The 14030-nt window shown below is 46.1% G+C and overlaps 1 protein-coding gene across 2 annotated transcripts in view; it reads left to right on the top strand.

Annotated features, from left to right (window-relative positions):
• The window catches only part of CLPTM1 (CLPTM1 regulator of GABA type A receptor forward trafficking), a 115729-nt gene extending 103401 nt beyond the window's left edge, over positions 1–12328 (top strand). For both annotated transcript variants that reach the window (XM_063937600.1, XM_063937599.1), the window contains exons 11-14: positions 1973–2068; positions 2453–2588; positions 9127–9294; positions 9665–12328. In XM_063937600.1, coding sequence (XP_063793670.1) covers positions 1973–2068; positions 2453–2588; positions 9127–9294; positions 9665–9852 — 588 coding nt within the window. In that variant the 3' untranslated portion in view covers positions 9853–12328. The remainder of the gene's footprint in view (positions 1–1972; positions 2069–2452; positions 2589–9126; positions 9295–9664) is intronic.
• The last annotated feature ends 1702 nt before the right edge of the window (positions 12329–14030 follow it).

Here is a 14030-nt window from a genome sequence, read left to right as displayed (position 1 = left end):
TGGGTGCCTTGTCATGCAAGCCACCGTATTTGGTGTTTCATGATGACAGAGCGGAACTTCGGACGAATCCCGCCTTCTTACCAAAGGTAGTGTCATCTTTTCACATCAATCAACCAATAGTAGTTCCTGTGTTGACAGCACAGTCTGGAACTCTGGATGTGGTTCGTGCGTTACGCGTTTATGTAACCCGAACGTCTTCAGTTCGTAAGACGGATACGTTATTTGTTCTCTATGATGCTGCCAAGATGGGTTGGCCAGCATCTAAACAAACTTTATCCAGATGGATAAAACTGACCATACGCCAGGCTTACCTTCATGCTAGGTTACAACCGCCTACGTCAGTAACCGCTCATTCCACACGTTCTGTGGGAACTTCATGGGCAGCTGGTCGTGGGGCTTCTGCGACGCAGCTTTGCCGGGCGGCTACATGGTCTTCAGTGCACACGTTTGTGCGCTTTTACAAGTTTGATACTTTTGCGGCATCAGCATCTAGCTTTGGCCGCCTAGTGTTACAAGTGCCAAACTGCTCTCCCGCCCACGGGGGAAGCTTTGGTACGTCCCAAGAGTACTCCAGTGACCCCTAGTGGATGAAAAAGAAAATAGGATTTTGGTACTTACCAGGTAAATCCTTTTCTTTGAATCCATAGGGGTCACTGGACGCCCACCCAGAGCAGTTTACTTACTTGGGGTTAGTTCTGAGGATCTTATGGTAACACATTTTCACCGACTGGTTCAAGTTACAAGTGCTGGTTAGGGTGTCAACTGTTAGTTGTCAGTAACGTTATGGGTTAACTTCGTTATTGTCAGTTATGTTATATGTAATACTCCATTATTAACCTCTCTTAATTCCTGTTCGGCTCAGTAAAAAACACTGAGTAAGTGCTCAGGGATATGGAGGGGTGGAGTGTTACTAAATTTAAATATTCAGTGCTGTGTTCCTACGGAAGCCCGTCCATATCCCAAGAGTACTCCAGTGACCCCTATGGATTCAAAGAAAAGGATTTACCTGGTAAGTACCAAAATCCTATTTTTTCAAACCCAGCCTGTGACATAGTAGTTAGGAGCTGATTGGCTGGTACTTTGTCACCTTCCACTTTATCACTTCACCAGGCTTAATAAATCTGCCCCTCAGTCCGTAATGCATAACTGGCACACATAGATGTATGTTGCCAAACCCAGATGATATTCTCCTAGCACAGTGGTTCCCAACCTCGGCCCTCAAGTTTCCCCAACAGTTCATGTTTTCCAGGTCTCCTCACAGGATTGCAAGTGAAACAATTTGCTCCACCTGTGGGTCTTTTAAAATGTGTCAGTGAGTAATGAATACACCTGTTCAACTGCTAGGTGACCTGGAAAACATGAACTGTTGGGGGTACTTGAGGAAAGAGCTTGGGAACCACTGGTCTAGCGCCACAATGTGTCAGTGTAACAATCGTGTCCAATCTGTCTGGTGGGAACAAAAATCTGGTAATGTATGGGAGCATATGACAGTAGATCGTTTGCTCCCAAATGCTGGCAATTGGACAAAAATGTTTTTAAATACGGCAATATGAACGACCATTTTCTGTTTGGCGGTGTTTGGGAGCAAATTGTAGATTGTCCTTTTGCTCCCAATTACCAGATTTGTTTTCTCCACCAGGCAGATAAATCTTTAGACGTGTACCCAGATTTATGAACTGCTGGGCGTAACGCCATAACACCAGGTCCAGGGGGCAAATCATTCACAACACATAAGAGCATTTACTGTTTGGTCTGTGTAAGCGTCGGACCTTGCCTAAAGTGAGTCCATTTGATTATGATGTACTCATGAGAACAGGCCGATTATTTAAGCTGAAGTATAATGTAAGACTATATTCCTCGTTACTGCTATTCAAAAGTGAAACTTGATGAGTTCATAAAGGGACAAAGAACAGAACTTTTATGTGACATTGGTTACCAAGTGGTTAATGTGCCCCTTTTGGTTTTCCAACAGCTGGACAGAGAGAATAAAATAGCTGGTATCTTCCCCAGGCTCACAGTGAAGGACAAGTCCACGTACATTGAATCCGCTACAAAGATCTATGATGACGTAAGTGCTCTGAGCCCTATGAGATGGAGCTTTTGTATCGGAAGTAGTGCTCTCCTGTGATACAGAAAGGCCCGACGTCCCACTCCGTCCGGTAGACAAAGCCTTAGATGAGTGTATATGTAGCTAAAGATGTTGACTTTAAGAAACTTTTATGTTCAAGTCAAATTTACATTTTAATTGTGTAAATGACTCATCCAAAAGAATTTCTGTAAGGTGGTAGAAGTGAAGTTATTTACGGTCTGTGGATGGGCATAATACATTCTGGTTTAGTTTGATGCAGGTAATATGGCGTTATTGTAGCACACTGGGTGGGTAGAGGAACAGGGTTTCTGGTGCTTTAATCTGGGTTTAGGATGTGATCATAAATTGGTTTCCTGTATTCAGATGGCCTTCCGGTACCTGTCCTGGATCCTGTACCCATTACTGGGATGCTATTCAGTCTACAGCCTGCTGTACATGGAGCACAAGGGCTGGTACTCCTTCGTGCTGAGTATGTTGTATGGCTTCCTCCTCACATTTGGTAAGTAAGGAAATCTGGAAATATTAACAAGCTTATTGCAAATAAATATACCTGTGTACCCTAATTAATATAAGTCAGCAGTGCAGTTATTTCTCTGTCCTCCATCTGGGGGACGCTGCGCCGTTACTTGTGGGTTAGAGGTGTGTGGTAGTGGAGATTGGCACAGAACTATCAAAAGCTGACTCCTCCCCCCTCTAACCCCTCCCATCTCCTTCCTGCTCAGCCCTGATCAGTTTTAGTTTTGTGCCTGTGGAGTACAGACACAGTTTTGATTTCTCTTTAGGAATTTTTTTTTTTTTTTTATTATTTCTTCTTTCACAAATACCTAGTCCCTGTTTACAGGTGACAGGTATAACAGTGGAAGGGGTTAGTATCCCATTCCAGACTGCTGCAGGGAGGCCACTATACCTTCGGTCACTGGGGCCTTCAGAGAGAGAAAGAGAGAAGACAGCAGCATCAGGTACTGGACAGCCACAATCTGTCATTGACAGTATTGGGCTGTCCCTATTTCCTATTATTAATGTCCCTATTTCCTGTTATTAATGGTGAATTTATTGGGACTACCAAACTCCTCCTCCCCTCCCTCCCCCCCCCCCCCCCCCCCCCCCCCCGAGCGCGCGATCACCCACAGACAGCACGGAGGCTGATCTGGGGTGAAATGTGAGGTGGAGGACTGTGTTAGGTCCGGGAGGGTGTTATTCACTCCCTGGACCGTTACTTGGCTGCCGTGACAACCGCTCTGTGTAGCGGCGCACGGGAGCCGAACTTCCGGTTTTTGACGAGATGAGAATGACGTCAGGCGGGCAGAGCCGTCTTCCCGCTCAGCTCTGCCCGCGCGCGCGCACGGCTGGTCACGGCGCCATCTTCTCTGCCTGCACACAGGGGACGCTGTGCTACGGAGGAGGATTACATACACAGGGGGATAAAAACCGCAAGTATAAAAGGGGGGGAGGGGGATCACAGTGTCTCCTCTAGTCTGGTGGCTAGAGCAGCATATTTACAAAGAGCAAGTCTAGTGGGTTGAATCTCAGATATTTTTTAACACAACTTGGGGGACATAGTTCACCAGAGTAAAGATGACCAGCAAGCCAGAGAAACCTACTAAGGGAAAAACAACCTCAGTGGTTTATTTCTCATGTTCACAATGTGGCACAAAGCTGGCTAAGGGGAGTGCTGACGCAGGGACCCTCTGTACATCATGCTCTGGTGCACCAGCGGCAGATCAGCAGGGCAGATCCACAGATCAGTCAATGCCCCCTTGGGTCAAGGCCATGGTGGACGCAATTTCAGATTTGCGTCAGTCAAGGTCGGAAGCAGCTTTGGCCCAGACTCAGGTGGAACCGCTGTGGGCCCAGAATATGGGAAAATGTCTCACTGATTTGACTCAGTCTGTAAATAAATTTGTAAGTTCGGCCAGTAGTTCGGCGGCTTCTAAGCGAACGCAGCCGTTACCCGCTATTGCATTTCCAGGAGAGGAGTTGGATACTCTGACATCTCCATTGGAAGAAGGGGAGGTAGATCCTGAAGGGGACGAAAATTCGGCTTGGGAAGATGAGGATTTATCTACTAATTCAGGTGTTAGGCTACTAATAGAAGCCATTCGTCAGACCCTTAATATTCAGGATGAGGCAGTAGCCGAGACTTCTTCCTCTTTCTTTAAACGACAGAAGAGACAGGTTACTGCGTTCCCTTCTTACTCGCACTTTGCGGATATTTTAAAAGAACCCTGGCTAAAACCGGATTCCCGTTTCCAGGCGCCTAAAAAGTTAAAGTTTCTATATCCTTTTACAGAAGAGGATACAACAATTTGGGAAACCGCCCCAAAGGTAGACGCCCCTATTTCGCATTTAGCAAGCTACGGTTATTCCGTCAGTACAGTCTGCGACTTTAAAAGACTCTACCGATAGGAAGATAGAAGCATTACTAAAATCTATGTTTTCCTTATCAGGTGTTTCTCTCCGTCCAGTTCTGGCGAGTGCCTGGGTGCTTAAAGCCGTTGATGAGTGGCTTGCACAGGTTGTATCTGGGATGCAGTCAGACGATCCGTCGGAGGCCATTCAATTAGCAGAACAGATTTCTGAGGCCCTTACTTACGTGGGTGAAGCATTATTGGATTCGGTGGCGCTACAGTCCCGTGTTTCTGCCTTAACAGTATCCGCAAGACGATCTCTTTGGCTTAGGGTTTGGAATGCTGATTCGGACTCAAAGCAGACCTTGACGGCAGTCCCTTTTGAAGGCGAATTTCTTTTTGGATCAGAGTTAAAGAAAATTATTTCAGATACTACGGGGGGAAAGAGCCCTTTCCTTCCGTCTGCTCCAAACAAACCAAAGCCTACAAGATTTCGGTCCTTTCGTACGCAGGGCAGAGGTAATTTCCAGTCCTTTCGACCCTTCTCCAGATTTCCACGAAGGGGATCATTCAGAGGTAGAGGAGCTCAGGCTACTCGCAGACCGTCCAGTAAGCCTGCCGACAAGCCTGAGGCATGACGCTTCGGGCCCTCTGGAGGGATCAATACAGGTTGGGGCTCGTTTACTTCACTTCAGGGAAGTGTGGCTCCTATCGAAACCGGATCGGTGGGTAATAGGGGTCATTTCCAGAGGATATATGTTGGATTTCGAAGAAGCAGTCCCAGCCCGACTAATTGTAACGCCTCTCCCAGACGACCCCTCCAGACGTCAGGCTCTCCTTCAGGCAACAGCAAAACTATTACAAAATGGAGTAATCCTTCCGGTCCCAGCTCCTCAGAGAGGTCGGGGCTTTTACTCGGGTCTTTTTCTCGTAGACAAGCCGGACGGTTCGTTTCGACCCATTCTAAATCTAAAAGCCCTCAATCCGTACCTTTCATCCCAGAAATTCAGGATGGAATCCATTCGCTCCATTATCGCAGCCATGGAGCCAGGGGAATATTTGGCTTCAATAGATATAAAGGACGCATACCTACATGTTCCAATTTGGACAGGACATCAATCACTTCTGAGATTTGCAGTAGGTCCGTGGCATTTTCAGTTTCGGGCCCTTCCCTTTGGTCTTTCTACGGCTCCCCGGGTGTTTACGAAGGTCCTGGGTCATGTCGTCGCAGTTCTCCGTTGCAAAGGGGTCAACATCACTCCATACTTGGACGACCTGTTGATCAAGGCCCCGTCACCGGAGATTCTCACTCAGAACCTGCGTCTAACGATAGAGACTCTACAGTCTTTCGGGTGGATAATCAATTTTCCAAAGTCATCTCTACTCCCGTCACAGAAAATGGTTTTTCTGGGTCTTCTATTCGACACCAACAGCCAGAAGGTGTTTCTTCCTACAGACAAGATTCAGGACTTACAAGCCAGAATCAGAACCTTGTTAAAATTGCCGGCAGTATCAGTCCTCAGATGCATGCAGGTACTGGGCAAGATGGTAGCCTCATTCGAGGCAGTTCCATACGCCAGATTCCACGCCCGACCTCTTCAAGCTCAGATTCTCCACTGTTGGACTCGGACGGATTCGCGCCTCGAACTGCAGTTGATACGCTTGTCGATAAGAACTCGTCAGTCGCTCTACTGGTGGCTTCACAGTCACAATCTGAGGAAGGGTGCGCCGTTCACGGTCTGGTCTTGGATGATGGTAACCACGGACGCAAGCCTCAGCGGTTGGGGAGCAGTGTTCCAGACTCATCATTTACAGGGGCGCTGGAGCAATCAAGAGTCAAAACTACAAATCAACATTCTGGAATTGAGAGCGATCCGGTATGCTCTCATTCGGATTCAGACCATGGTGCAGGGCCATCCAGTTCGGGTGCAATCCGACAATGCCACGGCAGTGGCTTACATCAACAAACAGGGAGGAACTCGCAGCTGGTCCGCAATGAGAGAGGTTGCTCAGATTCTCACGTGGGCGGAGCGTTGGATTCCCGTGATTTCAGCCATTCACATTCCGGGAGTCGAAAACTGGGAAGCAGACTTTTTGAGTCGTCACACGATTCATCCGGGAGAGTGGGAACTTCACCAGGAAGTGTTTCTTTCTCTAGTGGATCGCTGGGGAGTGCCAGAATTAGACCTGATGGCGTCACGGCTCAACAAAAAACTTCCGGTTTACGGATCAAGAACTCAGGATCCTCAAGCATTTCTGATCGATGCACTAACAGCTCCGTGGCAATTTCAGCTGGGTTACGTGTTCCCACCAATTCCACTGCTCCCACGTCTACTCCAACGCATTCGGCGAGAAGGCCTTGCAATAATTCTGGTGGCTCCGGATTGGCCACGCCGACAGTGGTACACTCTTCTAAACAGCATGGTCGTCGGAGACCCCTTTCGCCTCCCTCTGCGACCAGATCTTCTGCTTCAGGGACCTTGTCGCCACCCAGATTTAAATCGGCTGGCTTTGACGGCTTGGTTCTTGAATCCAACATTCTGAAGGCAAAGGGCCTTTCTCGTGCGGTTGTTCAGACAATGATTCGGGCTAGAAAGCCGGTGACTTCTGGCATTTACCATAGAGTATGGCGTATTTACATTGCTTGGTGCGAGAAAAGGAACTTGACTCCGCATTTGTTTAGACTTCCTCGCCTGCTCTCCTTTCTCCAGGAGGGTCTTGACAAGGGTTTAAAACTTTCTTCCCTGAAGGGTCAGGTTTCGGCCTTGTCGGTCCTTTTTCAAAAGAAATTAGCAATCATTCCAGAGGTTCAAACATTCCTGCAGGGAGTACTTCGAATTCAACCACCTTTTGTTCCTCCGATTCCTCCCTGGGATTTAAACTTGGTACTTAAGGCTCTTCAAAAGTCTCCATTTGAACCTCTAGAATCTGTGGAACTACGTTATCTAACACAAAAAGTTGTTTTTCTGTTGGCAATTGCCTCAGCTAGACGAGTGTCTGAGTTGGCGGCTCTTTCTTGCAGGCCACCCTTGTTAGTGTTTCATGAAAATCGGGTGGTGCTGCGGACAAAGCCTTCATTTCTTCCAAAGGTTGTTTCAGCATTCCATTTAAATCAGGACATCGTTCTTCCAGCTTTTAATCCGTCATCTTCTCAGGGGGAGGATTCCCATTTGGCTCTCTTGGATGTTGTTCGGGCCTTACGTATTTATTTGTCTCGCACGGAGGCTTTCCGTCGTACGGATTCCTTGCTGGTATTGATTGATGCTCCCAAACGAGGTTGGCCTGCCTCTAAGAACACTGTGGCCCGTTGGATAACTTCGGCCATCAGACAGGCTTACGTGTCCTCAAGCGTTTCGGTTCCTGACTCAATTAAGGCTCATTCGACTAGAGCAGTTGGAGCGTCTTGGGCTGTTCGCGGTGGTGCATCTGTTGAGCAACTATGCAGGGCGGCGACCTGGTCGTCAGTCCATACGTTCACAAAGTTTTACCGGTTTCATACTTTTAGTTTGGAGACTGCCTCTGTTGGGCGTCGTATTTTACAGACGGCTATGCCGTCAACGTCTCCCTCCTCTCATTAGCTTGCTTTGGGAAATCCCACAAGTAACGGCGCAGCGTCCCCCAGATGGAGGACAGAGAAATGGGGATTTTTGTTTACTTACCGTAAAATCTCTTTCTCTGAGTCCATCTGGGGGACGCTGCGATCCCTCCCATAGTTTGTCTGGTTTAATTGGTTAATTTTTTATTCTGGTCTATCTCCTTTGGCTTGGCTAAACGTTAACTGATCAGGGCTGAGCAGGAAGGAGATGGGAGGGGTTAGAGGGGGGAGGAGTCAGCTTTTGATAGTTCTGTGCCAATCTCCACTACCACACACCTCTAACCCACAAGTAACGGCGCAGCGTCCCCCAGATGGACTCAGAGAAAGAGATTTTACGGTAAGTAAACAAAAATCCCCATATTATGGTAAAGGGGACACCCTCAGGAAGAAATAACAAAATACTGTAGAGCTACTCTGGGGGAGCACTAATAATCGTGGTGAACACTTCAATGTTCACATAACATGTGAGATATGTATAGATGATTTCAAGTATTATAGACATATAAGATATATAAGCTGATTACCCTGAACAAGCAGAAAATTGAGTTGAATACTCTGATGCAAAGCCAAAACAAATGAGACAGGTGGGTGTCTGGAAATTGGTGCAGCAGGTTGTTAGCTGTATCTGTGAGGCATGAAGGTGGTTCTCTCATCTGTGCTCAGTGAAGTGTTTAGTCCTAGTTGGGTTTTTTTTTCTTCTTTTTCCTGTCTCATTACTCCCGACCCTCTCTCCCTCCCCCTCCCCCGCTCTCTCTCTCTCTCTCTCTCTCTCTCTCTATACAAGTATATAAGCAGTCACTAAACAAGTTACTCCACAGAACTAAATATTCTGCGACACTCATTTGCTTTATCCTCATATGTTACCGTGTCACATAGTGCTTTAATAAAAATAATTTAAAGATACATATACAGTAAATCTGTGACCGCTGGACAAGCCGTGGAACTCCATGGGTGGCTCTAGAACATGAATTCCATGATAATGCATAAGGCAATAGAATCCAATTCTACTTTATAACTGTTCCTCTTGCGTTGGCTTAGTGGAGAGAGCTCCGTCCGAGACGGCAGCAGGTATATTAACCCTTTCTATGTTACAGGGTTCATCACAATGACTCCACAGCTGTTTATTAACTACAAGATGAAGTCGGTTGCCCACCTCCCATGGAGGATGTTAACATACAAAGCTTTGAACACCTTCATAGATGATCTGTTTGCCTTTGTCATCAAGATGCCCATGATGTATAGGATCGGGTGTCTGCGAGACGGTAAGAACGACCCTGACTCCATAGGGTTAAAGAAGTGTTTTAAGGTCAAGGTTGAAAATGTGAAAATGCATCTAATACTTTTATAGGAAAGGGGCTACAGTCTATTATGAATGAAAGTGTATCTTTATTGATCTTCACTAGGTGGGATGTGATATTGTAGGGAATCATCCAGTCCCCGTGTGTGATAAATACAGTGTCACCACGTACAAGTTTGATTTAGAAATCCACCCTGTTTGTATTGGTCAGATCTCCGGGATTTGACTCGTAGAATACAGTAGTCCTGATAAACTACTTGCTTTTTGTTTTAAAGTATTCCCCACAACCTGTTCCAGATTTTGTTTTAATGGGTTTTTTTTTTTACCTTCCCCAGACGTGGTGTTTTTTATCTATTTGTACCAACGCTGGATTTATAGAGTGGACCCCACACGGTTGAATGAGTTTGGAACGACTGGCGATACATCCGCCTCTGCCCCTGTACAGGAAATGCCAGCACTCCTTTCCTCTGACACTGAAGACACGTCAACACCAAAAGCAGCAGAAGACAAAAAGAAAGACTGATTTCTTCTTCCTGTGTCCCCCACCCCTACATAAACTGTTCAGCCCCCTCTGAGGGGTAAATCAGCTGCTGTTTTATATATGAATCCCCCATCCCTGACCACATTTGTTGAGACGGCATTTCCCCATCTAGAAATATGTATATGGGACTGGTGAGGTTTGTCTTTTTCTGGCCAAATGCAATAGTAATTACTGTGTGAGCCGTATTGTAAAATATTTTTTTTTTTTTTTATTGCATATGCATCTAAAAAGAAAAAATACTTGACACAACCCAACTGTAAATATAAAATTCACTAACTGTAGATATCTCTGCAAACACCAGAGTACATCAGTCTAAGGCTGGGTACACCCCTGACCAACATGTCGGCGGACACGCCTCCATGCTGGACGTTCAAGGTAAGTGTACACACTTACCGGTCAGACACTCAACGTGTCGGACAGGAGGCCCAGCTGGGCCAGCATTTGAATTTGCTTACCCAACTGTGATGTCAGACCCCTACAGTAAGCGTATGAGTGGTCGGCGGACCGTCCGTACACACAGCCAGATGGCCCAATATATCTGCAGTTATATCTGCTGTGCTGCACAGCTGCTGCAATATGTGTGACAGACGTCATTCACAGACATATCGGGTACACACCCACCGACTGGCTGGCTCATTGATATATTGGTCGTTTGCTTGAGTGGCTCATACATCGGCCAGCGTGTACCCAGCTTAAGTTATATTAAGTTCTGACCGCTGCAGTTTCAGTGTACTTGGGAGTAGATTTACAAAAGCTTCTAAGAGACAAGTGGTGGTGTGCCCATAGCAACCAATCATTCTATCTGTCACTTCCCGATTGTATTCTAGAAAATTATAGAATCTGATCTTCGCTTTAGTAAATATACCCCCAGGAGACCTTTTCCTTTCTCCTTGTTAAATTAAATTTGTCTGGTGTGGCGGTGATGAGGATACTGTTTGAAAGCATGCTGTTATTTACGGCTACTACGTTGTTGTTTTTTTTTTCTTTTCTTCTAATATATAAATGTGCAATAAATAATTGTTCATTTTATGGTACGGCTCGCATGGTAGTTAGTATCTCATTTGGGTATAATCTTCTAACTTTTAAATATTCTCTTTACATCTGCCAATAGGGGGCTGTTATATATTTTTTGCTTTCTTGTGAATTGTCTTTCTCTACCCGCTTCCTTGCTGTCTGTCATACGGTTTTGTCTTTGTCTGTCCTCCTTCCCTCATACTTTTCTGCCATGCTCTCTCTTGGTCCTCTTTTCAGGTTCTCTACTACCTGCGCTTCTTCCTCTCTAATATACTTCTATTGTGTTGTGTCTCTTCCCCAGTCTCATCCATGACCCTTTTTCCTGGAATAAACATGCGTAATTTGGGTTTAATAAATATGGCCGCTCTCTAACTTCTGGCAATTTGTGCGGCAATACAGTTTGAGGTTACAAGCTTGTTTTGCACCGGAGGAGCCTCCCATTTGTTAGACTTGCCTTCCTCATTTCTGGATAAGGTAACAGGCTTCCATCAATCCAAACAAAAAGTGTTCCTTGGTCTGCGTCCTTGGAAACGCTTGACTGCAACTGCCCTTTGTCCTCTCTGTGGGGTGGCTCACTCATCTCAGTGGAGACCACCGTGGATGGACCAAGGTGAGTCAGACTGGGCACAAAATTGAGTCCACTTTGTTGCCTATGAATTTTATTTTTTTTTGCTTTGTGGCTGGCAATAGTCACACTTGCTTAATTGGATCAAGAGAGACAACAGTGGACCTTTCCCATGGTGAAATACTGTTGGTTTTTTTTGTTATGAAAAGTTTTTAATGTTTTATCGTATTAGGGTAAAATGAGGTGGACAGAGACACTTCATCAAATCGATTATGGCTATTTGTGAGTCTGTGCTCTTGCTGCCTGTGTCCCATTGTATAATAAACAGTCACCAGAGACTTGAATCATTCTGAAAAAATATTTGATTACTTTAAACCCCCCCCCTCTTTTTTTTTTATTTTTTTTTTATTTACTTGCCTCCCACTTCCCTTCCCCTGGGACCAAGCCTATGCCCTGAAGCTGGTAACTGTACTGCACTGATAGCTCCATATTGTTGGAGGGCTCGCACTGTCTTATTCCTCTTCAGCTCCGTTGTAGAGGACCGGATGCACTGGACCTTCCCACGTTGGGGGGTCTCCCATTAATACGGCCTTGGCTTCAGTTAACTGGAGGGAGATCCCAACCTTCTGCTACGTGTGGATCCATGTCAGAGGGATTTGTCCAAATGTGGATGACACCTTTTAAGGATTTGAATAAAGTATGGAACCTGGTACTGAAAAATTACCTGGAATGAGTTGAATAGAGAGAAGGCTATAGACCGGTTAAATCCCATTATGGCATGTATATAATTTATGCATTACTTTATAAAGTATGTTAATTATTGCAGGTGGGAGGAGCCTATTTTGAGTATGACCAAAACTAATAAAACACCTAATACAACATGGTTGTAAATGCGATGAGTTTATCAGTAAATACATTTTTCATATACCTAATAATACAGTTGTTATAGTTTAAGGAACACATACTAACTTGCTGACCATGTCACCACTAAACCGTTGACTAGAAAATGTGACCTATATATAATGTACAAGTAACAATGTAATGACATAAATACACTGGGTGCCAGTGACAATAATATATACTACTGGTACTGTATGGTAGCAATCTCCCAAAGTAACTATAACTTGTGTTAATTTTGTTATATATATTAATGTATCTGGTCAGGTAACATGAACCGCTGTTTTTGGGTGTATTTGCGATTTGTAGCCCCACATTACATTACTGCTGGTTCCCTTTGCTATAGGATGCAGTGTAGCCATTTCATTCCTTGGCATTCTAATTGACTGTACCAGGCATAGTTTCAAGCAGAGTCTTGACACAGTTGTAAACAAACACTGGGAGACATTAAGTAATCACAGCAGCACATTAGTGTTTCAGCAGTGATGAGGCAGGATTACAGCATACCACAGAGGGCCACATTTATAGGTCCTTCCACCAGCACAGAACCAATATGGTTCACTTACCAGGCCTTAAATACACCCTGAATTAGCCAGGTGTGAGCAGTGCTGGCAAGAGCTGACATGGGGGGGTTTGAATGGGTTTGGCCAATTCTGTAAATTGTGTCCCTCTCAACGGCTAACCCAGCCCCCTCCATTGAGCCTAGGTAATGAATGCTCTCCCCACCTTCACCACCTAAATCATAGGAAGTCAGCAATTTCTCACATGGGGCAGTGTCACTCTGCCACAGTGAGTTTATCTTAGCTGTAGCACCATTTAGTAATTTAGGGGTCTATACAGTGGCCGACCTACATTTTTGGGACACTGAAGCTTGAACTGTTATGGAGGCCCCTTTGCAACCAGCAACAATAGGGCAACAACCCACAAGGTACAAAGGGCAGCACTCTCTCCCCCCGCCACCCCCCTATACACCTGACAGAACGCACCGCTCAGTGCCATCAAAATTACTTTATTAGACGCCTCCTTGTCCCGGGCTCCTTCTCACCTTTCATTGCTCCCAGCCTCCTTCCTAGGACGGGCCATCTCGGGCTCCCCCATTCCTGGGCATGTCAAAGAGAAGTTCTGAAGGCTGTCCGGATATTGTAGTTTAAAACGTATACACATTTCTCCTTCATCCACTAGGGGCCACTGGAGCGCAGTTACAATGGGGAAATAGTAGGCAGTAATTGGGAGCTGGCACTTTAAAAATTCTAACACTGTGGCTAGCTCCTCCCCTACTATCTCCCCTCCAAGCCAGTCTTTAATTTGTGCCCAAGGGAGCTGGTTCACTTGGGTCTTCTCTGAAGAAATTATTATTATTTTTTTTTAAATCTTACTTACATCCACAGACTGGCAGCTTTGCCACTGCCAGTCTGCACCGCGGGAAGCTGCCGGCGGGGTCCCATCGCAGCTGCGTGCGGCTCGGGATGGGCCCTGGCTGAAGGAGACACTAAGCTCTCTGGAGTCGGCCGGACACCGCTGTGTGCGGCGCGTGTCGGGGCCGCTCCGTCGGCAGAAGATACCGGCAGCGCGGCAATGGTAAGTATACGTGGCCGGACACAGCTGCGTGCGGCGCGTGTCACGGTCACTTTACCACATTATGCTGAAAGCCCCCCCTTCCTTCCCCTCCCTCCCCCCTCTTCCA

The sequence above is a fragment of the Pseudophryne corroboree genome, chromosome 8 (assembly GCF_028390025.1).
Source record: "Pseudophryne corroboree isolate aPseCor3 chromosome 8, aPseCor3.hap2, whole genome shotgun sequence".
NCBI lineage: Eukaryota > Metazoa > Chordata > Amphibia > Anura > Myobatrachidae > Pseudophryne > Pseudophryne corroboree.
The sequence above is the reverse complement of the archived record's forward strand: the minus strand, read 5'-3'. Positions and strand labels throughout refer to the sequence as shown.